Genomic DNA, 27,261 nt, shown 5'->3' with positions numbered 1-27,261 from the left:
TGTGTTTAAATGTGTTTGTCACTGTGTGCATGAGTTTCTGTTTTCTACACACATACATCTAATATATGTCAATTACTAAACTTCTTATAATTAACTACAGTAATATATAATATAAATCGTATATTTTTCTCGTCATTCAGTCTGCTTTTCTTTTTTCCATTCGCTTTAATTGTTTATGTTCTGCTCATAATTAATCTTATAGTTAAGGAAAGATTCAGATTTATAAACCAGAAATAACTGTACAAATTGATTTATGAATCTGAAACAAAAGCATTAGAGGTGCACAATTAATCCCAATTTTATTGAAATTGCATGATGGAATGTATATGTTATATTTGTTGAAGTCAAAATATGTCCGATAATCCCATTCTGAATTAAGTATTGTGGTGCTGCAGAGATGTCCTGGTCACCAAGTTGTATTCTACAGAAATAATAATGATGCAAAATTGATCATTCCCTCCTATATAGTCAGTCAAAGATATTGTCCTCATATCGTGAAGCCCCAGTGAGTATGCATATTCACTTCAGCTGTTTCCTATGTTCTTTGATTATTTCACAAAGCCAGAAAACAACAGCTAGATGAAAAAAGTGTGGGCAAAAGTATGTCTAATAAAAACGCTAAAATGACTCGCACTTCCATTAAAATCTGAGAGCACATCCCTCACAGAGCCTGTGGCGTGTTCTTACTGTTCGGTATGTGTGTTCTCTGTATTTGTGTAGTACTTCATTCTAATCTGATGAGACAGGAAGGGAAGTGATCCTTTTTATATGTCCATAATCTCTCTGTGGAAATCCTGATCAGGACAGCTCCACACTATGACTTCTCTTTAATACCTCATCCTCTGCCAACATATTATACTATATACTAATAAGTATCTATCTATCTAATCGAATCTGTCTTTATCGGTCTGGCTTCATAGATTCATACCAGAACCTTTTCTGTCTGATGCGAATGTTTGATATTTCTTCTTATCTTACCATCGTGTGATGCGCACAAGTACTATGGTTAATGTGAGGCGGAGGGGATATATGTGTGTGTGTGTGTGTGTGTGTGTGTGTGTGTGTGTGTGTGTGTGTGTGCCTTCCTTTTCCTGTTCATTGTGTATAGCGTGAGCGAGTTCTCATGTCGAGGGGGCTAAAAAGAGACTCTGTCAAGGACTGCTTGGGTTAGACACATCAAAGGGAATGCACACACACACGCACGCACGCAAACACGCACGCACACACACACACACACACACACACACACACACGCGCGTTTGTGATGAACGAATGGCAGGAGCTGGGTTAATTCATGTTTGGTATACCCTGTTTTTAGTTTCTGTACTTCTATACTTACAAGAAACTGGTGTTAAACTGGTGAATTTTTTTTATAAATGTTAATGGTAATGTTTGAAAATATATAACACAAAGTCAAAAGAAGACATCTAATCGGTATGTTAACATCACCAAGCCTCACCCAGAAGTCAATAATCTGTCAGTGTGAACATAAAAAATCCACCACATCTTTCTATGCCTCTAGTGTTTCTCGTAAAAATCTGCACAGTCCCACATGCCCTTAACAAACTAGACGCTGTGTGCGTGTGTATGTGTGTGTGTCCGTGTCCTCTCACCAGACTTAGGGTTGCAAAGGACAGGTGGACTGCTGCTCAGCGTAGGACTGCTGCTGTAATAACCGCTGCTGCCACAGCTGCTGCTCATGCTGCTCCGCCGGACTCCCACCACCACCTTAATCTCTTTAGTGGGACTCACTGAGAGACAAAGAGAGATGTTAGACCAAAGACAGACAGGAGAAAGAGAACGCATAAAGCCGGATAAAGGCTGGAATTGATTTGACATAGCACGTACGACCACTGGCCGCTTTATTAGTTACACCTGTTAAACTGCTCGTTATCTAATCAGCCACTCAGGTAAAATCAACTTAATGCATTTAGGCATGTATACATGATCAAGACAATGTGCTGAAGTTCAAACCAGCATCAGAACCAGGAAGAAAGGTGATGTAAGTGACTTTGAACGTGGCGTCGTTGTTGGTCTGAGTATTTCAGAAACTGCTGATCTACTGGGATTTTCAGGCCCATCCATCTCTGGGTTTACAGTCCGGTGTGACAAAGAGAAAATATCCAGGGAGTTAAAATGCTTTGTTGATGGCAGAGGGCAGAGGAAAATGGCCAGGCTGGTTTAGACAGAAAGGCATGATCCCTGAAAGCACCACCCGTGGAACCTCGAAGCAGCTAACAGGAAACTGAGGCTATAATTGGCCAAAACTGGACAATAGAAAATTAGAAAAACGTTGCCTGGTCTGAGGAGACTCGGTCAGTAGCTGGTGTAAACAACATGAAAGCATGGATCCATCCTGCCTTGTATCAAAGGTTTAGGCCACAGGCTGCCTGAGCATTGCTGACCATGTTTTTCCCCTTATGAACACAGTGTACCATCCTCTAATGGACACTTCAAGTAGGACAGCACGTCTTGTCACTAAGCTCAAATCATCTCAAACTGGTTTCTTAAACCGGGCAATGAGGTCTCTGCCAGCCCCCGTTCTGACTGATTTTCTAAACTCTTGAGCTGCTGTAACATGTGAATTTCCCTGGTATAGGATCAATAAAGTTAATCTTATCCTATCTTATCTTATTTTAAGAATTAAGGCATGGTGTACCTAATAAAGTGGATGTTTGAAAAGAGTGGGTTAAACCTTTGATAATTGTCCAAATATTAATATGTAAACCCAAGTATGCCAAGTTCAGACTTGGAAAGTTCGATTTGGGAGTAACACAAATAGCTCTATTCTATTATCTTCAAATGGCATACCACCAAGGACACCAGTCATCATGTTTGTATGTGTCAACAGAAGATTACACATTAGCAATTAAAATATCATTGGGTTTGTTTCCCTAGAAGACAGAATCCAATAACCAAGAGAAATGTTTAAATTTTACAGTAAGAATGTAGAAAGTTTTCTGTCTGACTTTACCCTGATGACAGCTAATGTCCCTGTCAGCCACACACTGACCACTAGGAACAGGTGGCATACTGTATCACCTAAGATTAGACATGTACATGGTGCAGTGTGTACCTGAGAGGAAGCTGGTGTTGCTTCCATCAGAGTTCTGCTTGCGGAGACAGAAGGGGCTGTCGTGACTCTCTGGGATGCTGCGGTTGCGCTCATGAAGAAGTTCGATCAACCGCCGTCGTCGCCTGAAATTCATCCGGAACTGGTAGAGGAGGGGCCCGTCAACAAAGTGGTGCTTGTTGGTGACTGGTGACAGAAAAAAAAGACAGACATAGAGAGAATAATTACACTTTGTTAACGAGAAAGAGAGAGGGATACATAATAATGATAATGAACAATAACATTTAAATGTATTTCTATCATCGTGAGTCAGGCTCGAATGTCTCACACCCAAGTCAAATTACTTTAACGACTACGGCAATATGTGACCTTTTTACACAGGTCAGCTTTGTTAAAAAGCCTCAGAGATCCATGTTTCTCACCTGATCCGAGTTCAGCCGAGCCTGAAACTCTGAACTCAACTAAGCAGCACTGAACAAACTGTCCACTGAGTTGAGATCAGCTGCTGAACAAACAGAACGTGACCTCAGAGAGCGTCGACCTCAGCTGAGCCGATAACACCAGCTGGACTGAAGCGATACCAGAGGATAATTTGTTTCAATCGATCGCTTGTGACTAAATCCCATGTAACTAGCAATGTCTAAGCCCTGCATTTATTTAAGTGGTCGTTTTGTTAAAATCAGTTAAGAGTATGTCCTGAATTCAGAGATATGAAAAGAGACTCAAGAGAGAATTTAGAAAAAAATAGAAGTCTACGACTCACAGGATGGGAGACACAGTTAACAGTCCTCCATTTATATCTATCAAACTGTTTTTAGATACAATTAAAAAAAATTATAATCTATTTGATACTCATATTCATGCTTTTGTTCGATCATGTCTTTGGAAAGATGTTCGTAATTAATAAAAGGAATATGCTACAATTATTCAAATAAACCATAGAAAATGTAGAAGCCCAGCATCACCCACTCAGCTACATGAAATCTTTAATAAGTAAGACTGCATTCAAACTTAAACTCAAAATTAAACTCATTAAACTCAAACTATTATGGATGAAACTTCTGGTGAAATGGCGGAAGTAGCAGTAAGCTAGTCCCAGTGGCTAACCATGGTGGCTAACTGCCAACAGCGAAAGTAATTAGCTTTCAATTCAGCACAAACTGACTTGTAATTTTAACAGATATTGAAAGGCAGAGTTCAGGTTGTTTTAGTGGGGTTGTTTGAGGTCAGGTGCTCCTCCATAGTCAGTGTACTGAGATGCAGACGCTATGTACTGCTGTGGGTGGAGGCACCAGCTAAATGTGTTTTAGCCACCTTAAAAAAGGCAAACATGGGGCCACTGGTGGCACAGTGGTTAGAGCAGCCGCCCCATGTAAAGAGGCTAAAGGTCCGACTCCGACCTGCGGCCCTTTGCTGCATGTCTCCCCTCTTTATCTCACCCCATTTCCTGTCGGCCTTATAGAGTAAAAGGCTCGAAAACTGCTTAAAAAAATGATCTTTAAAAAAAAAAAAAGAAAAAGGGCCAATAATAATGTTTCGACATTTTATTTCCCAATCGCTCAAGAAAGAGGGATTACCCTATTAAGAAAACGCCGGTTCTCGGTCCCATTGGAACTCACACCCAGAATTCACACAAGGTATAATGGGAACTAGGAATGAGATGGTTAGCGACAGTCGCTCTTATCTAACCTCCTTCACCAGGATTCTGAACAGGTTCAAAGGATTTACAGGTGTTCCCACACATTTGAACACATTTCCTGAAACTATAACTCAAAACACAAAACTGCTAATTGGCCTGAAATTGTGTAGAAATGTTTTCCTCCTCCTTTTTTAGTTAATTTCACCTGAGGCCTCTTTTATACTCTGACACATAATTGGAGTGTTTTACCATTGTATTAAATAATAATATTATTATGTTATTATTATAATAATTATTGTTATATTATTACAAGGACATATGCTCCAATGTGTTGTCCTTGTCAGGCAGTAAATTATTATTTCTTTTTTTAATTGAGGCAAAGTGGAATATGTGTACAGAGGAATGAAAAGCACACATTTAATCTTTTTATATTTGGCCCATCCCTCCAACATTAGTAACTGTCAGACAGTTACTGTATGTATAATCTAATGAATTTTTACTGTCCTCATTTAGTTTAAATTACCAGGACAATACCAAATGCACACTGAGCTTGTGGTTAGTCACCATGCCCCTTTGTGGGTGCGAAGCTATTGTCAACCTCTCAAAAATCCTTTTGTGATACAACAAAAGACAAACACACACTGTGGAAAAGCCTTTACAGGAGAGTCTGACTGAACTACTGTAATACTGAAATGCTCTTATTTCTTCTGATGCTGCTATAAACCGACTTGGGAAGATCAAGTGTCAGTTGAAGATTGACTGTATGAAGCAGGTTTGATTACAGTCTGCTTTTGGCCTGCTGTCTTTGGCATAGCAATGCTCTGACCAGTCATGGGATTTATATTCTTAATTATAGTACTTACATTATCTGAAACGTTTACTCTTAGGTCTGTTTTAAAGCCATCTCTTCCCTAATCTCAGCTGGTCAGACGGATAGTGTAGAAGCTACCATACTGGCCCACAGTAAACACAATGTGGATCCTTCCAGACCTGTCATGTACACATCATATGTTTGAATGTGTGACATCCTCCCTGCACAGGGGATTAGCTAGTTATCTCTCATGTTTGTTACATGTTTCCATGGAAACTGAAGGCCTGTAAACATATTACAAATAAAACTAAACTGGTTTAAATAACTTTGAAACTAAAGGGTGTATGAGGATATGAATACTACAAAGTCTGCATCATCCAGTGGAGCAGTTATTTCCACTCTGAGGCCAACAGGAAGCAGATCAGGCACTTTACATTACATTAACTAAGTTAAGTACTATTTGTATGATGTATTGTTACTATTACAGCCAACCCCCAGCTGTGCTGAAGGCTTAATTGCACACGTTCATTGCTTCAACTTAATATGAATTATTCTGTGTTGTATGTATTTTTAAATACAGCCAAGAGGCTATGGCATGTATATTTCTAGACAATATGCATTATTATGTTCCTGTTGATACTGTTCAAATGGAAAAACCCCTCCAGCACTGCATGAGACTGTGACTTCTCTGCAGTAATGCACATCCTAATGTAATCAGGCACTGTGTAAACCACAGACATCAGCAGCAAATCACATTTTATGTCTTCTGGTGACCCGGCAGAACCTCATTCAGGATCTAGAATAACTGTTGAAGAACATCTCAAATGTAAACTGTTGTGGACTCACTGTCCAGGGGCGAGTGACGACAATCTGAGGAGACACCCCACTATCACCTTGTGTTGGTCAGTATTCACTCAAAAAAAAAACGTTTCAAGCGAGAAGACATCAACACTTTTAACTGCCTGTAATGTACTAAACACTAAGCATTCAAACAGCTGCTGCTAATTCAGCCTTTAAGTGGCTTAATTAAAGAGGTGCTCCACACATAGTCACAGCTGGAGGTAACATTTTTGACTACACTGCACACAAAGCAGAAGTATTAATGATCTTTTAAATGAAATGAGAAAAACACTTAGGTTTTCAGTCCCTCTCAAACTCCAAAATAAACTGCTGCAGTGATGACGCATAATGTGACTAATGCACAAAAGCTGCCTCTGCCTGGTTTCCCCTTTTTTCTGATTTTTCACTTCACGTTTTACTTGTAACCATGTTTACCATCTTTTATATTTTGTGTTTCTTGCTCATTTTGTAAATGTAATCTGTTTTCTTTTAGCTTTTATAAGTTCTTGAACTTGAATTGTACTTTGCCTGGATGTATGAAAATTAAAATCTCTTGAATATTTTTACAATATTTTATATATTTGAAATAATAATAGTTATTAAACCTCTATGGTCCAAGACCATAGAGGTTTGATAACCAGTTTTGAGGTACTTGTACCCTTCTTAAAGCCGTGGTTTCAGTGCTTTCGATTGAAGTAAAGGGTCAGTACCACTGTGTGTTGACTATGATGTGAACAAATCACATACAACAAGTGAATATATTATATTAAATATTCACAGTTAACATGATAGTCTGATGGCCAGAGCCAGAAGAACTTCTGATACCTGTGACATTCCGGTCACATTTTCCTCATGTTTATCATTCAGTAACATTCAGTAACTCTACTCAGTCTTGAACGTGGACCTGAACCAGGTCAGGTCAGGCACAGGGGACACAGAGAATCAAAACTAGTCAAATACATTCACAGCCAGTCTGAGATATAATATGGGTCACTTCAGAACGTCTGGGAGCCCAAAATGATCTGTAACGAGTTTTAGGAGGAGGCAAGAAGTTCCATTTTCAAGTTTCCCATTTCACAGTGTGTGTTGACCTATTTTTTGTTTTAGTTGTGAGGTATATATATATAAGCTATAAGTATCTTTATAAGATTTGTTTCAATGGAAGGCTGTAACTGTAATCCAGCGTGGATCTATGTAGACATATGTATGATGCTAAAGTGTCCAGCTGGGTCTGCTCTGTGTTAAAAAACAGCTGCAAGCTCACATTGAACTGCTCTTGACTTTGACAAGGACTTTTTTAAAGGGTCAAAAGGGTGTGTTTAACTGTGCAGATAGGATAGCTGTAATCGTGTCATAAGTCTGCAACAGTTATCAGATTGCATGACCTAAAAAAGCAAAGAGCCAGGACAGCTGAATGACGTAGGACTGTAGAGCTGATTGACAGGATCATGCAGAGGTGAGATGTGACTACTTGCAGAGGCTGCTGGCTTTACTGTTATCATTCACAGATCATCGACCTTTCTCTAGCTCGGCCTCCAGCCAGGTGTGTGCTCGTCAGGTGAAACTGGTTTAAGCAAATACCACTGACCTAAATTTTGATCACAGTTTTCTATACAAAAATTGAATGATGCACGTGTTACTTTATGCTGCTTGGCTGTTGTCCATATTTAAAATAAGATGAACTGTTTCCGTTTCTTCCTCACCATGCTGGATGATGCCATGTTCCAGAAGCCTCCTTCCCAGCTGCTCTGCCTCCTCCCTGGTCGCCATCTCTCCCTCCTGTAGCAGCCAGTCAATGAACTCAGAGGCCACCAGCGCTCGCTCAAATGACCCACCCTCCTCCTCCCTGGTTTGTAATAGAGTGTTTTCTGTGTTCATCAACCTGTGGAGAGAAGAGAGCAAACTTTTTAAATGTTATTAATTTAACCTTTATTTTACCAGGAAGTCCCATTGAGATCAATGATCTATTTTACAGCAGAGACAAGAGCTAAGGTTGCAGCCATTCAAAATCACAACTTATTAAAACACAACATGAATATGCTCATGAACTGCATGTGGTTGTTCTTGAGGTAGTCTCTCAAGAACAACCACATGCCTCCATCACCACATAATAGCTCTTGAAGTCATCATTGGATATAAATGTTTCTGATGTTTTGTAATATATCCATGTCCAACCCATCAAATCATAAAGAATACAATGGTGAGTAAGATACTTTGATGTAATGAAACATAGAGAAGCATGATACACTGAATCATGGCTCTATATAAAGGAGAGTGCATGCATATTCAATATGTCACTGTGTATAGTCACAGACAGAAAAGTAGCTTCCACAAGTTTTTCACTGGGCGCGGCAATGCTAAAATCATCATCAAGAAACTGCAAGCGAGCTTTTGAGAAGACATGTACAAATGCCGTTTCCTGAGCATAAAAATTATTTTTTAACTGACAAGAACAGTTTTTAATGACTGAAATGCAGTCTGAAGCTCTTGCACTGCCTGTACTATGGAGGGAGCATGCGTATAAATAACAGTGTCATCAGCATATACGTGTATTTTTGCTTAAATGTCCCAAAATGAAACCTTAAGCTTTAGTTATTTCAAGAGAATCAGAATCAGTGGCCCTCTACATGTACCCATTGAATCCTTCAAAATCATTTCTGAACAGCCTTAGGAGCCAGCATTCCTAAGTTTGTTCAACAGCAATTTGTGGTCCACTCAATCAATTGTCTTAGATACATCCACAGATAACATGGCAGCACAATACTGTTGTCTGGCTTATTTTGTTACTTTAACTGGTTAGGAAGTGGGACAAAGCATGGCATTACATTTAAATGCAATACATATACACTAAGCTTAAGATTAAGCGACCCATTCCACTAATGGCAGTAGTAATGTTCAGTATTCTGACTATATCAGGGAATGCAATGTGAGTATACCCCAACACTTAGTTTACCTCTGGCTGATGTCTCCATAGCAACAGCTGGAGTTCTCTGATATGCTGCAACATTTATAACCAACGGTCAAAGAATAACCCTATAGTACTGTTTAAATATCCATGAGAGGCATTCAGTTTTCAGTGAAACTGGGTTATTGGGAACAGCACAATTTCTGAAATGGGAATTTCCAGCAGGGAAACCAGCGGCTTTGCCCATTTCTCCAGTGACAATTTTCCTTTGGTGACCAGGCTGAGGTCAGTACATTCATTATTCGTTCAAAAAAATCTTCTTTATTTCAACATCAATGTTGAACCATTTCAGAATCGACCACATGGAAACACATTTGTACTGCATGAGAAAACAGCAAGGTTTCTGGACCACACTTCATGCAATTAGAAAGTGGGTATGTCTGTAAAAGTGAGACTTGTGGGTACCCACAGTATCTTGAGGTGAGAGGGCAAGGGTTTTTCCTTCGCCAAAATTTAGCCTAACTTTGGAGAGTTTTTAATCCCCCTTCCCAACAAGCTAGCACGACATAAGACAGTATGTCCAATACTGATCACCCATGGTCCAGCGGGTCTCTTACTCGAGTGGCCAATCACCCCAGGGCACCCCTTAGAAACATCAGCATTCTCTACTCTTTTATCTGCACAGTAACATTGCACTGTAACTGTCTCCATATCAATCTTAAAACTTAAAAGGAGTGAAACTACAGATCAGATTAGCACGATGACAAGGTAATTACATCAAGACAGACCTATGGAGCTCTACTTCACTGAAAATCCGTGGAGGTTTGGAAAACACTTCTTAAAAGTTTGTACTTACATAATTGAATAGTTTCTACAACTAAGGTTGTATTTCCACCTTTATCAGGGGACTACATGAAGCAGGTGGTGTGATCTTAGATGTATGACACCGGGACACACACACAAACAAAATCAGACAAGAACACACATGTACAGAGCAGAAGTGCTGACTCTCCCTATAAAACACACATTTCACACCCATCACTCATACCCAAACATTGTCACCTGAACATTCACAGTATAAATCAGCCAGCAGTCAGTGAAAAACAATGAGCTTTCTGTTCATGTCAAAACATGTGCAGCAACGAGTTGTGCCATCAAAGAGACAGATACTTCTACATATTTGTTGGCACAAATTACATTCCCACATTCTATCATTCACTAAACGGTCAACTCTACACACCAAAAGTTTAATACAGAGGCAGATATCACTGAAGGGATTTATGGGAGATTTGAAAGAATGTTCAGAACATAATGAACTGAAATTATGGAACACTAAAATTCATCAGTTAAAGACATCCTACAGCTGAAGGATTTAGGCTCCAGGGCCCAGGCTAAAACTTACACTTACAATAACAACAACAAACCCAGTAAGACTGGTCCAAACTGAATAAAAGAGCCTAGAGTCTGCATCTCTGTCAGTGAGTAGATACTCTTTAAAGCCGTGTCAACTTAACTGTGGACGTGCTTTTTTCATACCAGATACCAAGTCCGTCAGTCACAAATTTAAATATGAAAAGGTTGATGGATGATGGACTATTAAACATTTATTTACTTAAGTCAAGGTTCTGACACACCAGACCGACAGTCTTCCGTCAATCAAAGTTGGGCCGTCGGTGAGCGTCTGTCGCCCTAGTTTTTCAACTGTCTTTCACCTATTCAGCATGTTGAATCGTTGGTGGAGCCCGTCAGTGAGAGAAATCACTCTGATTTGACACTTGTTATATTAGGTAAGATTTTTATTGTCATCAAGGTCCTTAGCAGAAACAGTTCGTAATTGTGTTATTGTTAACTCGGTAAATATCTATCAATATCCGGTTGTGTTGTGTGCTAACTGGCTAACTAGCATCTTGAGACTGTCCTGTCTGTCTTCTGGTTTCCATTTCCATTTGAATTACAAATACAGACTACCACTGCAGATAACCAGCACTACAAGTACAATTTTTTGGGTGGGACAGTTGTGGCGACACAACAGTTGGCCTTTGTCGCCACTAGTTCGTTGATGTCGGGTTGGTGTGTCTGGGCCGTTAGATGAGAATAATAATACCACTCACATGTCTGTCATAAAGCTACAGGGTCATGCCTAGATTGTAACCTTTTCATATAGTCGCTACCAGATGACCTGTACGGATTTTAACCATTCGTCTATACCTAACCTTAACCATTTAACCTCAACCATTTGTGGTCAATGTCTGTCTAACTTGTCAAGTAACAGCCAGGAGACGGTTAGCCTAGCTTAGCATAAAGACTAGAACCATGGGGGAAAAGATTGCTTGGCAACAAAATAAACACCTGTCGAGATCACTAACTTCCTGGAGTCTTCACTGGTTGCCTGGCAACTGGTTTTGGCCAAGAATTAGTCTGGGACATAACCCCTCATAAAACAACTGACTGTCGTTTTTACACTTTGTTTTTTTGTACTGATAAAACAGACCAGATACAGTGTGTAAATCAGTGAGCTTTAGAGGTGGTGAAAGGCGGATTCTGTTCTCTTTGGACAGAGCCAAGTTGGCGGTTTACCCCCTTTTTTCAGTCTTTATGCTAAGCTAAGCTAACCGGCTGTTGGCTCTAGCTTCATATTTACCATACAGAGTGGTATTTATGTTCTCATCTCTCAGCAAGAAAGCATATACGTGTTTTTCAGTCAGGCATGGACAAGTCATCAGCATGATTGTTTATACCTTTCAGTGAGATAATTTAACATCTTATGGGATACAAATCATTCGTGGCAAAACCTCCGGAGCCCAGGAAAAACAGACTCCACTAATGAAGATGAATGAGGATCCTAATATGTGGAATTAAACTAAATTAAACCTAAATCAGGTGCAGCTTGTAAAAGGGCTTCTTTCTGCCAGAACCCTCCCCTCTCGTCATTAAACCTGGTCCCAGGGTAACACTGTATTCCTCAAAGTTCAACCCGAGGTTGAGGTAAAAATAGAACTGCATTGCAAATGCATTTAAGAAAATGGTGTGAGTTGCACACACCCAGGACTGCTGAAGCTCTTTAATCATGGAAAGTCAACACACTACAGAACACTTTGTTTAGATGTCACATTTTGACATATATGAAACTTTTGTGGGACAATGGCGCAACATTAGCTGCAAACATAATAACACAAATTCTGAAAGAAGTGGACAATGTTCCATGAGACCTGGCTCTGTTCAAAATGTCATTTAATCCATTCAAACATGCTAAGTCAACATATCATGCTATGTTAGCTTAAAGGGATTGACTCAAGGTAAAGCACAGTGCTTTGAATAACAACATCTTATTCAGTATTATGCAATATATTGTGCAAGATGTGATACTGTACAAACGGTATGTAAATAGATCATGATATCTTAAAGTGGGACAAGGTGAGCTGCCCTGATGTCGTTATACACTAAGCATTGTTCAGTCAGAATACAAAACTCAGCTGGAGTGGAACACACTGAGACCACCAGGGTTTTACCTGCTCTAAGATCTGGCCTTGCACCAAAGTGGTGTACTGATGACTCTCTTGGTCGATGCAACAACTTTTAAAAACAAAAGTACGACTTTAAGGGTCTGGGTTAAGAAACATGTGAAAGCACGAACTAAGACACAATCAATATGGATGGATTATATAAAAACATCAGACTGTGAATCATCTGACCTGGAAGTTGATATGGAGGAGGCTGAATGTGGTTTTTTTTCTCAGGCCTTACCTTTAATTATTTAAGTCTTACCTAGGTAATTTCTATATATATCTTCGGTAAGTAACGGAATACATGGAATGGCATAAACTGTACATACAAACATACATTAAAATAGCCTACATTTTAAAATAGAGAACAATATACTACCATAAACATGTGCACACATTGCAACACTTCACAGAACACCACTGTGGGCTCCAGTGAAACCATAGCTTACAGCTGCCAACTTATTATTAAGGCCTCCAACGTTGCTTCAACATTACTGGGTGGAAATGTTGCCATTATTTTTGCAAATAATGCAGAAAACGGGAACAACATCGCAGTTCAAGTTATTCCCATACTTGGTATTGAAGTAATCCAAAAGTAACAAAGTAATCAAATGACATTACTTTAATATTGCTATACTTTGATCAGGTTACTGACTACACTTTTTAGGTTATTAGTAATTGTATTGGAATACATTTTTAAGTAACCTCTGTTGCATTTCTGATATTGTCACTTTCTATCAGCAAGTTAGATTTTTCTTAATGAGAGGAGCCCCTACCAGTCGACATCATTATATATATATATATATATATATATATATATATATATATATATATATATATATATATATATATCAATATATATATATATATATATATATATATATATATATATATATATATATATATATATCAATATATATATATATATATATATATATATATATATAAATACATATTTATTGCAGTTTCCTACACGACCAACGTCTCATATATGCAAACACATTTCCCCATTTCAGGTGCTTCAGGGCCACTTGACAGCGAAATGACTCTTACAAAGATGTAAACACAACCAGTTCTTCTGAACCTTTAATGACATGACTTTCTAATGTCAAAGCTGTTTTATTTGTACAGCTCTTAATCTCAGTTAAACAGTGACCTTATGGAACAACAAATAAATGATAACAATACTTACTGTACTTATCAGGAATTTCAATACAGATTAACATTACTTTAATCTAGCCTAATTTAAACATCTTCACGCCTTGATGGTAAAACTTCACATATTTTGGACTTGATTAACAAAGACATTCCACCAGTTATAAGTCAGTCACGTGGAGACATCAGGATAAGCAGACACAGCAGCTGATGTCATTAGCCAGCCATTATCAGTTGTAGCGTAGCCTTAGCTGTGCAGAGACGGACATCTTTTGACTTTATTGCTCCAGTGAGGATATTAAGATGAAATCAAAGGTTGTGTTGCTCTGTCTTGATTTTGCAGCATGTAAATTGTATGTTATCATCTGAAAAAAAAACATGTGATGGATGTCTGGAACACAGGACATGTTCACTATAATGGAAAGTGTATGCAATTTGCAGTTAATAGGCTAAAGCATGCCGAATGGTCCTTTAAGGACTGTGGTGCCTGGACAATGAGAGACAGAGTCTATACTGAGGCCTTTTCTAGCCTTGAGAAGACACATGGAACTGATAAGTAGCCTCGTCTGTCAATTTCCCTCTCTCACACACTCTAAAGTAAACACTGATGGAGCAAATGTCGATGCATAGACATAAAACAAAGACGTGCACATGAAAAGAGAGAATACAGAAACCAGAAATCTTGCGTAATCAAATGTGACTTTAGAGTAAACAAACATTTTTGGCTTGCCTGGGTCCAGACTGGAGATAACCGAAGATGTTAACATCTGCAAAGTTTTTGCAGTTATAGTACAGAAAATTAACAAAGAAAAAAGAAAAAAATACAGATGATGTCCGCACAAACTGGAGGTGGGTAAAGTTGGTAAGTTGGCAAGTATAACGTCATGCTATAAAGATTCAAAGTTAATAACAGTTAACAAATGGTAAATAGGATTTGACAGTATGTTGTTAGTATGCTCTGGTTCTTGCCCACCTGACTGCATCGTCGTTGTTCTCCACTCACAACAGGATGTCGGATCATAAATACTGTGGATATTGTAAATCGGTGATGTAAAAAAACACCCTTAACATACCTCACATCACCGGAAAATCTGGCAAGATAATCTTTAGAACCACCAAAAAATCAGGTCTTTACTGATGACTGTCGAGAGGGGCGAATCAGGCCCAAAATCGGTTTGATCCTTGTGTAGTGTGTGGCCGGCCTAAGATGATTCCTTATTAATCACATTCAATTAAAAATTCAATAGAAGTGGACTAAAAAAATAGGGTTGGGACAGAGTTGGTGGTTTGATACACTGACAGTGTGGATGGATGGTATATGAGCCTTTATGAAGCAACCACCAGAGCAAGCTTCAGGGGTTTGTGTGTGTGTGTGTGTGTGTGTGTGTGTGTGTGTGTGTGTGTGTGTGTGTGTGTGTGTGTGTGTGTGTGTGTGTGTGTGTGTGTGTGTGTGTGTGTGTGTGTGTGTGTGTGTGTGTGTGTGTGTGTGTGTGTGTGTGTGTGTGCGCCCAAGGCTGCACCATAGTGATTACATAAACACATAGCTTTGAGAGCTGAGACGACAGATGTCTCCCCTTGGACTATTTCTTCCTCTTATGCAACTTCTGTGTGTGTGTGTGTGTGTGGTTTCAGAAACTGACATCAAAAATAGGTCTCTGTATCAGAGTATCGCTGTGTTAAGAGTCACAGAAATATAATTTAGTTGCTTAGTCATGTGACAAAGAGGTCAGAGTGTGTGTCTATTTGTGTGTCTCTGTGTGTTTGTGTGTGTGTGTGTGTGGGGGGGGTGTCTCATCACAAATGGAGCAACCGTGTCATTCTATAGGTACAGAGCTGTTGACAAACAGAAACATTCCAATTAGCCGTGTCCTCAAGCCTGTCTATGGATAAATGCTGTGACTCATCTCTTGTCAGGATGCTTTTCATAGCTTCTGATTTCCTTGCAGGCTGTTTATAGTGGTTAAAAAACAGTTAACTCAATACTGTGCTCTCCAGCAAATGTCATTTTGGAAACATTAATGGTGGCAGCATTTCTGGCGCACTCATTCAGTGTGCCGTGGAGAATGACTCTCGCGAAGATAAACAAAGAATGTGCATGTGCTGTTGTTTGCAAAGTGGCCATGAAGTTTGAAAGGTCACAGATTGTGAAGTGAAAGTTTCACCAGTTCCATCTTTGAGGAGGTGAGCCATAGGCATATATGTGAAAAACAGTTAGTGTTTGTATCAGTTCATCACTGTAACATAAACTGTCCAAATGTAACAGAATCCACCTGTTCCAGGTCAACACAAAACGACCCCCGTTTCCACTCTTCATGCTAAGCTAAGCTAAGCTAGGCTAAGCTGAGCTAACCAGCTGCCACTTCATTTTTTAATAGATTAAAGAGTGGTGTCAATCTTCTCATCTAACACAAGGCATGAATATTCCTATGAAATATTCTTAAAGCTACATGCTAAAAAGGGGACAGAGAAAATCTATCAACAATGCAAAGAGCTGCCTAAAATTTCTGTTTCCGTTTCACAAATGTGTGCAGGGTTTCCACTAATGAACTGCAAGCCCTGTAGCCTGCAGGGAAGTTAACACTGTTAACGTAGCAGTGCAGTGTGCGTACAATGAATAAATGCTACAACTCCTCAAGACCCATGCCAAGTCCTCCTGTCTTGGGATAGCTCCAAACAAACAAGAACTACGGTCCGCGCTCAAGAAACCCTGGGATGAACGGCCATTTCCCTCAATCCCTCTCACAGCTCCATTACGAACAAACGGACTGAGTGTTTGTGTTTGTGCGTGTTCATACTTCTCATAGATCCTCTGCCCCCTCATGAAGACTTTGGCTTCACTGTCCAACGGGAACGTGCCGTCATCTTTCCGGAAGCGATAAAACAGCTTCAGGTCTTTGAACTCCCGGTGCTCGTCACACACTGAACACACACGCACACATGCACAGAGGGTTCAATTTTATGGTTATGACCAGGAAGTGTGTAATTAATGATACAAGCAAATGTGTATTATGATGGGATCATGGGAATTTTGATAATGTTTGTATAAAGCAGGCGGTAAAACCTAAACATCATTAAATCATTTATCTCCTGGGATGAGTTCATATTTAACTGGCTCTGTTAAACTTCAACTAAGAGGTTGTGTCTTTGTTTTCAGTGTGTGGTCAAATGTGAAACAGGTAGTGAGACGCTATGGTGGAGCCAAATGAAGAATCATCTATTAAGCGACACTGACCGTTTCCAGAAAATGTCAAGCATGAAAGAGAGCAAGAGAGAGAGAGAGACAGACAGACACACATACAGCTGAGCCTTACCGTGATGAATGATGCTCTGGTCTAGAAGTTTCTGCACAATCTTGATGGCCGTGTCTCGGTCCGAGGCCTCCTTGTGTTCCATCAGCCAATCGATGAGCTCCTTGGCCACAAAGCAGTTTGGGTAAGTTCGCAGGTGGTGCCGCCGATCCTTGATCACCTTCCCTTCGTGGAGCCGCAGCCTGGAGGGCAGCAAAAGACACAAGGTTAAACTTTTGGTTTATTATCAAAAGACTGAAGGCTCATTTGAAATGACAATAATAATACTAAGAAGATTTCCTCCTGGAATTTAAAAAAAAACGAGAGTCTCTGTTTCAGTTATCTATATGTGATGCATATCATCATTTCTAGAGCACATTTAGACACAGCTTAAGTTAACCGAAGCACTGAGGTATTTTCTAACAGTTGTGTTTTCACAATAAAATAATAATATAAATTAGTTAGGGCTAAAGAGGCTTGTGAATAAAAACGTGTCTCTAACCTAGATTTAAAAATAGAGGTGGAGGGAGCCTGTGAATCTTCTCATTTGTCCAGGTCATCGTTATCCCCAAAGCAATTTCAGTCAAAAGCAACTGGACTTGGTTATTTGTCTAGGAAGACGTTTCACCTCTCATCCAAGAGGCTTCATCAGTTCATGTACACATCTGACCAGGCTGGGACTGGTCCTACTATCTGGTGTGGAGATCTAGGTATTTAACCTTTCACAAGGCCGATGATGTCTCTGGAACCCTTTGTGCTCCAAACGACCATCGTGAGAGTGGCAGTCGTTGGTGGGAAGTAGGTTTCGACTTTGTTAGTGCTCTATTGAGTCTTAACGACAGCCGTTGGAGTCACAGGAGGCCATTTGGGCCATGCAGTGCAATTGCATAAATGCTTCCCACCAGCTACTGTCACTCTAGCGATGGTCGTTGGCACTTGGAGGGTTTCAGTGACATCATAGGCCTTGTGAAAGGTTAAATACCTGGATCTCCACACCAGTTAGTTGGACCAGTCCCAGCCTGGTCAGATGCGTACATGAACTGATGAAGCCTCTTGGATGAGAGGTGAAACGTCTTCCTAGACAAATAACCAAGTCCAGTTGCTTTTGACTGAAATTGCTTTGGGGATAGAGATGGAGAGAACGCATCTGATATCCAACGACAACTGATTTCACATTTATGGAGCAGCAACTGCAAAGGCTCTGTCACCTTTGTTGTGATTCGGTGATATACAGGAGAGATTTGTCATTCGATCTAAGAGACCGAGGGGCTGAGTGCTGCTCAATAAGGTCTGTGATATGTGAGGTGGGCCTGACAATTAAGAGCCCCAAAGGAGATCAGCAGGGTCTTAAAGTGGATTATAAAGTAAACAGGGAGTCAATGAAGAGAGACTAACACTGGGTTGATGTGCTCATAATGTTTTAGTACCAGGCACTCAACATCATCGCAGCCCAGAATAAAGGAAGTGGTCACTGCTCGCTGCGCAAACACTTGACTAAATTGCTGCCGAATTAACACAGTATTTTGTATGATGTATTTTGCCATTCATATTGTTGCTGTTGTGGTGCTATGATACCCTGTCTTGGTTAGGTTTCACAATGTAGGGAATTGAAAAAGTAAAGTCTGGATGTACAAAAGGTATGAACTACTTTTTCCATATCGTGGATGGGGTTGAGTTTGAAGATGTTTTTTTGACTGATAGTAACTATTTTTAACAACCGAACTGATTTGTTCGTCATGAAAAGCTCATCAAATATGACACCAATGCTTTTTTTTGCATAATGTAACTTATGTGGGGCGAGGTAGTTCACCTTACTGGGAAATTACTTCTGCACTTTCCACATTTTTCCTGGATATTTGCACTAAAATAAAAACATTTTCTTTTTGTAGAAAACATGATTTACCTAAAGAACAAACATTGCGGTTGAAGATGAATGGATGGACAAACATTTATAATTGACTATATTGCATGATAACATGTGGCCTAGATGCTGCTTTCACAATATCAAGGTGACCTCTTCCTGACCCTGATGATTTTGAAACAGCCCACCACAGCCTCAGCCGAGCTTCCTGCAGCTAGCCTGTTCCTCTCCATGCTGAGTCTGTGTGCAGCTGGCCAGCATCACTCTGGATTAGCAGTGACAGTGCCCAGTGGACCCACACGCTGTTCTGACTGAGCAAACAACCTCAGCTGAACAAGTAACAGCTTTCACTTCCAACCAGGCCCGGCGTCACCCTCTCCTCCTCTGTTCAGCTGCAGAGGGGTTCAGTCTCATCTACTATGAGTCATTTCAAACAGAGCTGGAAGCGTCATTATCCATCTTCGTTACGCCAGTATTAGGTGTCAGACGACATGTTGTGGTGAGTTCTTGCTGTGTTGTGAGAGAGAGCGGTCTGTAAAGCTGGCATTGCAAAACACAGTGCAGCCTGGATTAAAACTGTTCAAATCGAATCAGAATGACACAACAAAACTTGGCAGAGGTGCATAACTTTACAAGTTCTATGCATTGATTAGTTTGATGTTAGATGACAGATCCCTCTCGTTTGTAGATCCTTCTTAATTCCTAAATCACTAGCAATGGAAGGATTTAATGAAAGATATTATGGTCTTGACTTGGTCTACTACCCTTGGACTTCGTCTTGATTCAGACTTGCCTGGACCTGGTCTTGGACTTAACTTTGATGGACTTGACGGACAGCCCTGCTTTACATGCTTGTCCTTGCATTGTTCCTGCTGTCATTCACAAGGTAAAGATCCCATCATCATGTCTTGAGGTGGGGAATTGGCGTTACAGATTTCCCTGAATATCGATCTCTGCTCCATTAGCACATGACCCCATGCAGGAAATGTTTATTTATGTTACAAGGGCTTTGCTTCCTTTTAGTAATAGAATACCCTAAAGTTGTGTTGGATCCAACAGTGAGAAGCAGGAGTGTTTCTGAATGAGTCTCTGGCTCTCAGTATGATCATAAAGATGCTGAGTCCCAGGCTCTCCATCACAGTCTGCCACAGCGCAACAAACGCTCTATTCACAGCGATGAACTGGTCACAAGCCTCACAGCAGCTGCATGTGTCTGTGTGTCATGGTGTCCGTCTTCCTGTCTGTTTTTTCAGCGCTGTGCCTGAAACATATCTGCTCTATAATAGGAGCAGGCGACATGATAAGACACAAACATGATAAGATATTAAGAAACAGCTAGTGTACTGTTATCAGTACCAGGAACTGTGTCATTCGTGTTCCATGAGCTTGTGATTAAATGATCAAACAAAGGTGTGGATTAGGTATACTCTTTGCTTTTATACCAGCAGTGTGCCATATCAACTCTCATGAATTCTACTGTTCACGCGCTCCCTCTCTTTCATGTCATCATCTGGTCTGAAATATTGATTCAGATCAAATGACAAACCTAAAGCAGGGAGTCAAGGTAAAACACTGAGGGAGAACATCAATCATTAAACAGTCCAGTGTGTGTTCATACTGTGTCTCGATTCAGATTTAGGCCACTTACATATGATCCTTAATCAGAAACAGTTAGTGCAGTGTTTGTGCAATGCAACTTCAGTCCAAACAGTCATACCTTTTTTTGTCACTCACTCATACAGAAGCAGCAGCCTTTGTCCATAAAAAATTAATTATAGATTTGACTCTCTCGACCTTGTTATTATCTGCTCATGAATGTGCTGGCTTCCAGTCAGAGCTGGGGCACGGTCCCATGTGGCCCCTGGGCACATGTCTTTTGGAGGCTCCCTGCCTCCTCTATATCTGATTCTCAGTGACGTCAGGAGAATCTCAAGTTTAACTACCTGACTAGTGAGTGCTGCTGTCTATGTAAACGCAGCTTGACAAAGATGTTAGTCCAAACTGATTAGTGGTTGGTCCCCTTGCGACGCTCATTGGCTCTTTGTTTTTTGTTTTTGGGAAACGACAGTTTCATGTCCTGACCCAGACAAACCTGTCAATTATGTGGAGTTTGAAGATTCAAATGTCTGGACCCAGGCAAGGTATTTTGTCATGAATCAAAACATTAGACACTTTTGTCTGATGTTAAAAAAATGTACCTGAAGGTGCTAGAAATATTAAGGGATCACCAAATTTATTAAAAATGAATCATGGGTCAGTTTTTGTACTAAGTTTCATGACAATCCATCCAATAGTTGTTGACGTATTTCACAGACAAGCAAAAGTATCAGTCTCATGTTGGGGATCACCAAAGTCAATGACAGGGATCATCCTGTGGGGACAATGAACGTCTGTAGAAAATGTCAGAGTAATCCATCTAATACTAGTTGTATTTCAGTCTGGACCAAAGTGCCATCCCCGGAGCTGCACTTCTAGCCTAGATAAAACAGCTCTCAGACTGTTATGTCTCTACAATATGCAGAAAGAAAAAGATTGACAAACAAGAGCAGGTCTTGAATGTCACAACCTCGAGCCCTTTCCCCCAGAACAGCAGTGTATCAGAGGCAGAGGACTCAGACAGACGGCCCAACCAAACCATCGTCCACTGACACCAGCCACACTGCCAGTTGGCAGCGTCAGTATACAGCTGTGCCAGGGACACACAGTGTATACAACACAGTATACAACAGCAAACAGAAAAACACTCTAAGCAGAAGCAGAGAATGCTAAGCAGAAGAGTATGTCCAGACACAAACTATTAATCTCTTGAGGTGACGTTTCTTTTCATGGTTCTTCAGAACAGAACAATGTGACAGTGTGTACTTCTTCAGCACTCAGTCCATCCCACCCAGCTGGAAAATACAATTCAGTGGCATGTTTTCCTCGTAGTTCAGTGAGGGGCTGAAATTCTTGGCATTGGTGCCATGCTTTACCTACCTACTGAGCCTCTATTCATTGTTGGGGGCGCGAGCCGCCACAAGGGTTTGGGGCCATTTCTTTATGTATGGTAGGTCAAATGGTCCAGCATGTCAACAACACTGCCAGGGTTTAGCAGAACAACTCTAGGATGAACGGGCGTGACCATGATTTGCAGGTTGATCATTCCCTGTGCAGCTCAAAGGGCACTGTATTTCTGGAGCAATGTGTTCAGTCCTTTAAACAGCTAAACATCATCCTGCAGAATCTAAAGTGCCGAGGGCTGAAATGGGCCAGTCCTATAGGTGAGGAGCATTAGTGTGCACGGGGAGGGTGGTGCATGTGTGGAGGCCTTTGTTTGGCTGTGCATGCTGCAGGGGGGCTGAAACTGTATGCAGGCTAGTGCCAGTTTGCAGGGATGCATGATCATTAACCTGCAGTCAAACATGCTTACAACAACTGAGTTGGGCCACAACAACACGCCGGATTGAGCATTAAAACTAACTAAACAATGATTATTTACATATTTATACGGAGTTTACATATCCCGGGTATTCAGTCTTCTTGATGCTGTCAGTGTGCAGATGATGATGAGAAAAATGTCACAGCTGAGAGCCCTGAAATGCACACCCGGGGTCAACGGGAACCTTGACTGGGGGACTGGCCGACCTACCTCAGCTGTTCTCCGGTGACGAGCACCTCCGCCAGCCGCTCCAGCTCTGCAGCCTTCTTCTGCATGGTGTACCCGATGCTGTCCATCTCTCTGCTAACACAAGGAACCGACAATAGGGTTTTTTTATGTTGTTGTCAAACACTCACAAAGGTCATTCTGCACTGGGACAATGCACCAATGTGGTTGTGTTTGTAAATGGAGTTAAAAAAAAAACCCGCCGTGCAGCAAAGTGTGCACCAGCTGACAAACACAGACAGAGGAATGAATGGGTTTTTAAAAACAAAGGGCATGCAGCATGCACGCGGTTGATGCTTTCAGAGGCTGAACACTGACACCTCGGGTTCTGCTGCTTACCGTTCAAGCACCATTGAGTGGAAGAGTCTATCAATGAGTCCTTTGATGAATGAGGAAAATTATTCCATCCCAGGAAACATGCAACAATGCGGGAAGTCACAGCCCAGCCCCTCGGTGTGCCAGCAGCTCCATCACTCCACTTTTAATTCCTCGAAAACCTTCAAGACCAACAAATATCTGCACACACTCATGCACGCGTGCATCCTTTACGAATCCCTCTGTCCCTCTGCTGCTGTTTGGGTGTAGCGGCTGTGAAAACAGCCGAGCGTCGGTGGTTTTGTTTGTCAGCACAAGGGACGCAAGCACACACACACACACACGTTTCTCTCCACGGTGCAGCCAGTGCCCATCCACAAAGCCCCCGCATTGGGAGGACTCGTCACTGGGGGAGTTAACTGAGGGGGCGGGGTTACAGAGGCACGCGAGTACGCTCGATTCAAACACCGCCTGGTCCTGGTAAAAGTTAAAGGGGTGGGATATTCATTGTAATCTTCATTTGTAGACCTTTCTACTTTCCATGCGTTTTATTGTGTATAACAAAGTTCACACAGTGTAATATGTTATAGTCAAGCTTTTCTCCGCACTCAGCTTTTGTAAAACCCTCCGAACAAGGATCGGCCCGAGCAGCTCAAGAGCACCAGAGATCTGGATTTTGAGCACTTCATCACAGATTCAGAAGAGGATCTCCAGTGACTCAGTGTCAGATGGACGAGATACCAGTGACTCCACCTGCCTGAATGTTATCTCCTTCCAAAGTATTCAAAGATTCGTGTCCAGTTCTATCCACATAGAGCGCAACAACTAACAAATACATGTCCATGACACCTGTGCGGGAATATTTCATTTCCCTAGACAGTTTGTGTGAGTTAATGATCAATCCCTCTGTATTATAGTGGACAGCCATAACTACAGGACTTTCGGTTAGGATTATTTCTATGGTCAGTTAATCTGCCCTAGACCCTCAGAGGAACACGCCAAGGCCATGGTGTCTCTTGGCGTCTTCCATCTCACCCTCTGGCAGGTTGAAGAAACAGCTGTAGAGTTAGATGGTAACGCTCAGTCAGTGGGTAACACTTTGCATTTCCTAGCTGGTTCTTAATCTTCCTGTTTATGCATTATAGGTAATTGGATGTTAGCACATCTCCACCTTTCGAGTATAGGAATCTTTAATTGAGGTGGCTCCACGCACTACTTAGTGTGGACGTCTCTTTCTGTTCTCCTTGATCAAGTAAGCGTTAAACTTGATGATAGCACACATATTTGAAACTTTACATAAACATTATATAAACTGGCGAGCGGAGGTGGTCCCGTTTGTCTGCAGATGATCCTCTGTGATCCAGGAATGACTTCTGAAGTGATCCGCTGCTTGGAGGGTGGGTTCTTCCTCTGGTAAGGTGTTATGAGAAACACAAACCGATTCCAGCATGTTAAACACAAGCTGAATCTAGACGTTTTTGATTTTCCTATCATCTTAATCGATATCTACTAAGTAGGCCAGATAACAATGTTCAAAATTGTTGGGGTCAACCGGGAGTGGAACTATACGACTCTTAAATTGAGGTGGCTCCATGCACTACTTAGTGTGGACGTCTCTTCTGTTCTCCTTGATCAAGTATAAATAAACTCCTTCGGCATAATATAAAAGACATACGGGACTCTGGTACTTCGTCTTTTTCCCTGGCATCAAAACAAATACCTCCCTAACTGCATTGATTTATTGATCCAAACATTTTTTTTTTACAGTTGAATTCAGCTCTCAATCTTCTATACATTTCTCATTTTAAAGGTAAAGTACGTTATGTTATAGTATCAATCCCATATCTTGATCATAAAAAACATTTCTAACCTAGACAACAATGAAATCCTGATAACATTTGGGCAGGTTGTGGGTGGACATTATGCAGGCCGTGCTGCTCAGTTTATCAAAGATGTCTAAATGAGTTGAAGTATGTCCAGAGGAAGGAGGTGTGTATGCTTAAGGTGAAATCACTTAAAGCGTTAAATCATTCCAGGGTCTTTTTCAGCAAATACACTCATCAAATAAGCCATAGAGACAATTTATTTGTGTAACTATTAAATATATATCCCTCCTATATATCCCAGAGTCGCTAACATAACATGATTACATTATAGTCATCATCACATCAATTACATTTTTTAGGTTAATCCAGCTAAGATCCATGTTCTCATTTATCTTGTTTTTTTTTACTTTAACAATCACCAGGGAGAAGATTTTGGTCAAAAGAAGCAAACACAATGCATACTTTTAATCTTTGTAACAAAGTGTCATAAATATTACGTAGATTTTAATGAAAAACTGGTTATTGACCTGCCGTTCACAAGTTTCTGTGTCTGTATCTCAAGTGAACATAAACCCAACGCTTCCACCAGGATAGATGAAGTCATCTGACTGTTCATTGGCTCATTTTATGTGTGTGTGTGTGTGTGTGTGTGTGTGTGTGTGTTTTCATGTTTAATAGCCTGGTGTACAGTATCTGTACTGTATGTACAGGACCAGATAAGATGCTGCATGTGTGATTTGAGATGCAAAGTGTAATGTCAAGTGTAAATGTATTGTAATGCAGTTGTACGCACATCATAGTGATATTTAACCTCTGGATTTAACCAATCCTAAGCATTAGGAGCAGTGGGCCTCTGTAAAGCACCTGGGGAGCAGCGTCTGTCTCACAGACACCCGGACATGAGGAGCCGGGAATCGAACCGCTAACCCTGTGTTTGAGGTATCTTCTGAGCCACATGCCTTTTGTGTTGAAATCAAATCTCCTGCAGATAACTGTATCTCTTTGGTTTATCCCCTTTTGATTTCCCGATCGTCTTAATCGATATCTACTAAGTAGGCCAGATAACAATGTTCAAAATTGTTGGGGTCAACCGGGAGTCGAACCCGTAATCTGCTGTTCCGTAGTCAGGAATGCCCACTGTTACATGCAGCTTCTGGTAGATATCACGGACCGACAGCGACATCTGTTGGCGGATAAGGGCATTGCGGGCAACGAGGGCTTTTTACAGGAAGATGACACTACGAGTCAGAAATTGAATACACTGATATTAAGTTTCTTTTGAAAATAATGTTAGAACTGTCTAAGAAGAATGAATGTCTAAGAATTTCTGCAAGTGGCAGTCTACGTCTTCACAGTCAGTGTATTATAAATATGATTATTTACATACAGCAGCAGTGCCACTGGAAGTGTAACTATATGCTATATGTAGAATATCTTCACCGCTTTACCTTGACGTCAGATCCGCCAGCTCCTTCCAACGGCAATCATTCCCATTTTAATGTAGTTCTCCTTTATAGTGGAATGGGGTACATTCATATAATATCTCGATTTCAGTAAAGACAATTAAATATATATTTAGTAGATCAGCTTTTAATATTAGTTAACAATATTGTATTATTTGATCATCTCAGTCATGTCTAAAGGGGCACATACAAAAACAAAAAAGCGTTAAACTTGATGATAGCACACATATTTGAAACTTTACATAAACTTTATATAAACTGGCGAGCGGAGGTGGTCCCGTTTGTCTGCAGATGATCCTCTGTGATCCAGGAATGACTTCTGAAGTGATCCGCTGCTTGGAGGGTGGGTTCTTCCTCTGGTAAGGTGCTATGAGAAACACAAACCGATTCCAGCATGTTCAACACAAGCTGAATCTAGACGTTTTTGATTTTCCGATCGTCTTAATCGATATCTACTAAGTAGGCCAGATAACAATGTTCAAAATTGTTGGGGTCAACCGGGAGTCGAACCCATAATCTGCTGTTCCGTAGTCAGGAATGCCCACTGTTACATGCAGCTTCAGGTGGATATCAAGGACCGACAGCGACATCTGCTGGCGGATAAGGGCATTGCGGGCAACGAGAGGTTTTTTTTAGAGGAAGATGACACCACGAGTCAGAAATTGAATACACTGATATTAAGTTTCTTTTGAAAATGATGTAAGAACTGTCTAAAAAGAATTAATGTCTAAGAATTTCTGCACGAGGCAGTCTACGTATTCACAGTCAGTGTATTATATATATGATTATCTACATACAGCAGCGCCACTGCAAGTGTAGCTATATGCTATATGTAGAATATCTTCACCGCTTTACTTTGACGTCAGATCCACCGGCATTTTCCATTTTTCATAGAGTCTTTCTTAAAAAACAAATTTGCTTGGGACTTTTACATTTGCCA

General features: G+C 40.7%; 1 protein-coding gene across 2 annotated transcripts in view; it reads right to left on the bottom strand.

Moving 5' to 3' along the window:
- deptor (DEP domain containing MTOR-interacting protein) overlaps window positions 1-23,398 on the bottom strand; it is a 33,435-nt gene extending 10,037 nt beyond the window's left edge. The window contains exons 1-7 of one of the 2 annotated variants that reach the window (XM_083919022.1): window positions 23,057-23,398; window positions 22,703-22,795; window positions 17,238-17,416; window positions 16,722-16,845; window positions 8,067-8,245; window positions 3,077-3,259; window positions 1,614-1,751 (exon numbers count right to left, since the gene is read on the bottom strand). In XM_083919022.1, the coding sequence (XP_083775148.1) occupies window positions 1,614-1,751; window positions 3,077-3,259; window positions 8,067-8,245; window positions 16,722-16,845; window positions 17,238-17,416; window positions 22,703-22,795; window positions 23,057-23,070 (910 nt within the window). In that variant the 5' untranslated portion in view covers window positions 23,071-23,398. The remainder of the gene's footprint in view (window positions 1-1,613; window positions 1,752-3,076; window positions 3,260-8,066; window positions 8,246-16,721; window positions 16,846-17,237; window positions 17,417-22,702; window positions 22,796-23,056) is intronic. The other variant, XM_083919023.1, reaches the window with a different exon arrangement.
- Between the last annotated feature and the right edge of the window lie 3,863 nt (window positions 23,399-27,261).

Source organism: Echiichthys vipera, assembly GCF_963691815.1.
Source record: "Echiichthys vipera genome assembly, chromosome: 8".
Classification (NCBI taxonomy): domain Eukaryota; kingdom Metazoa; phylum Chordata; class Actinopteri; order Perciformes; family Trachinidae; genus Echiichthys; species Echiichthys vipera.
Note: the sequence above shows the minus strand (reverse complement) of the source record. Positions and strands in the feature narration are given on the sequence as shown.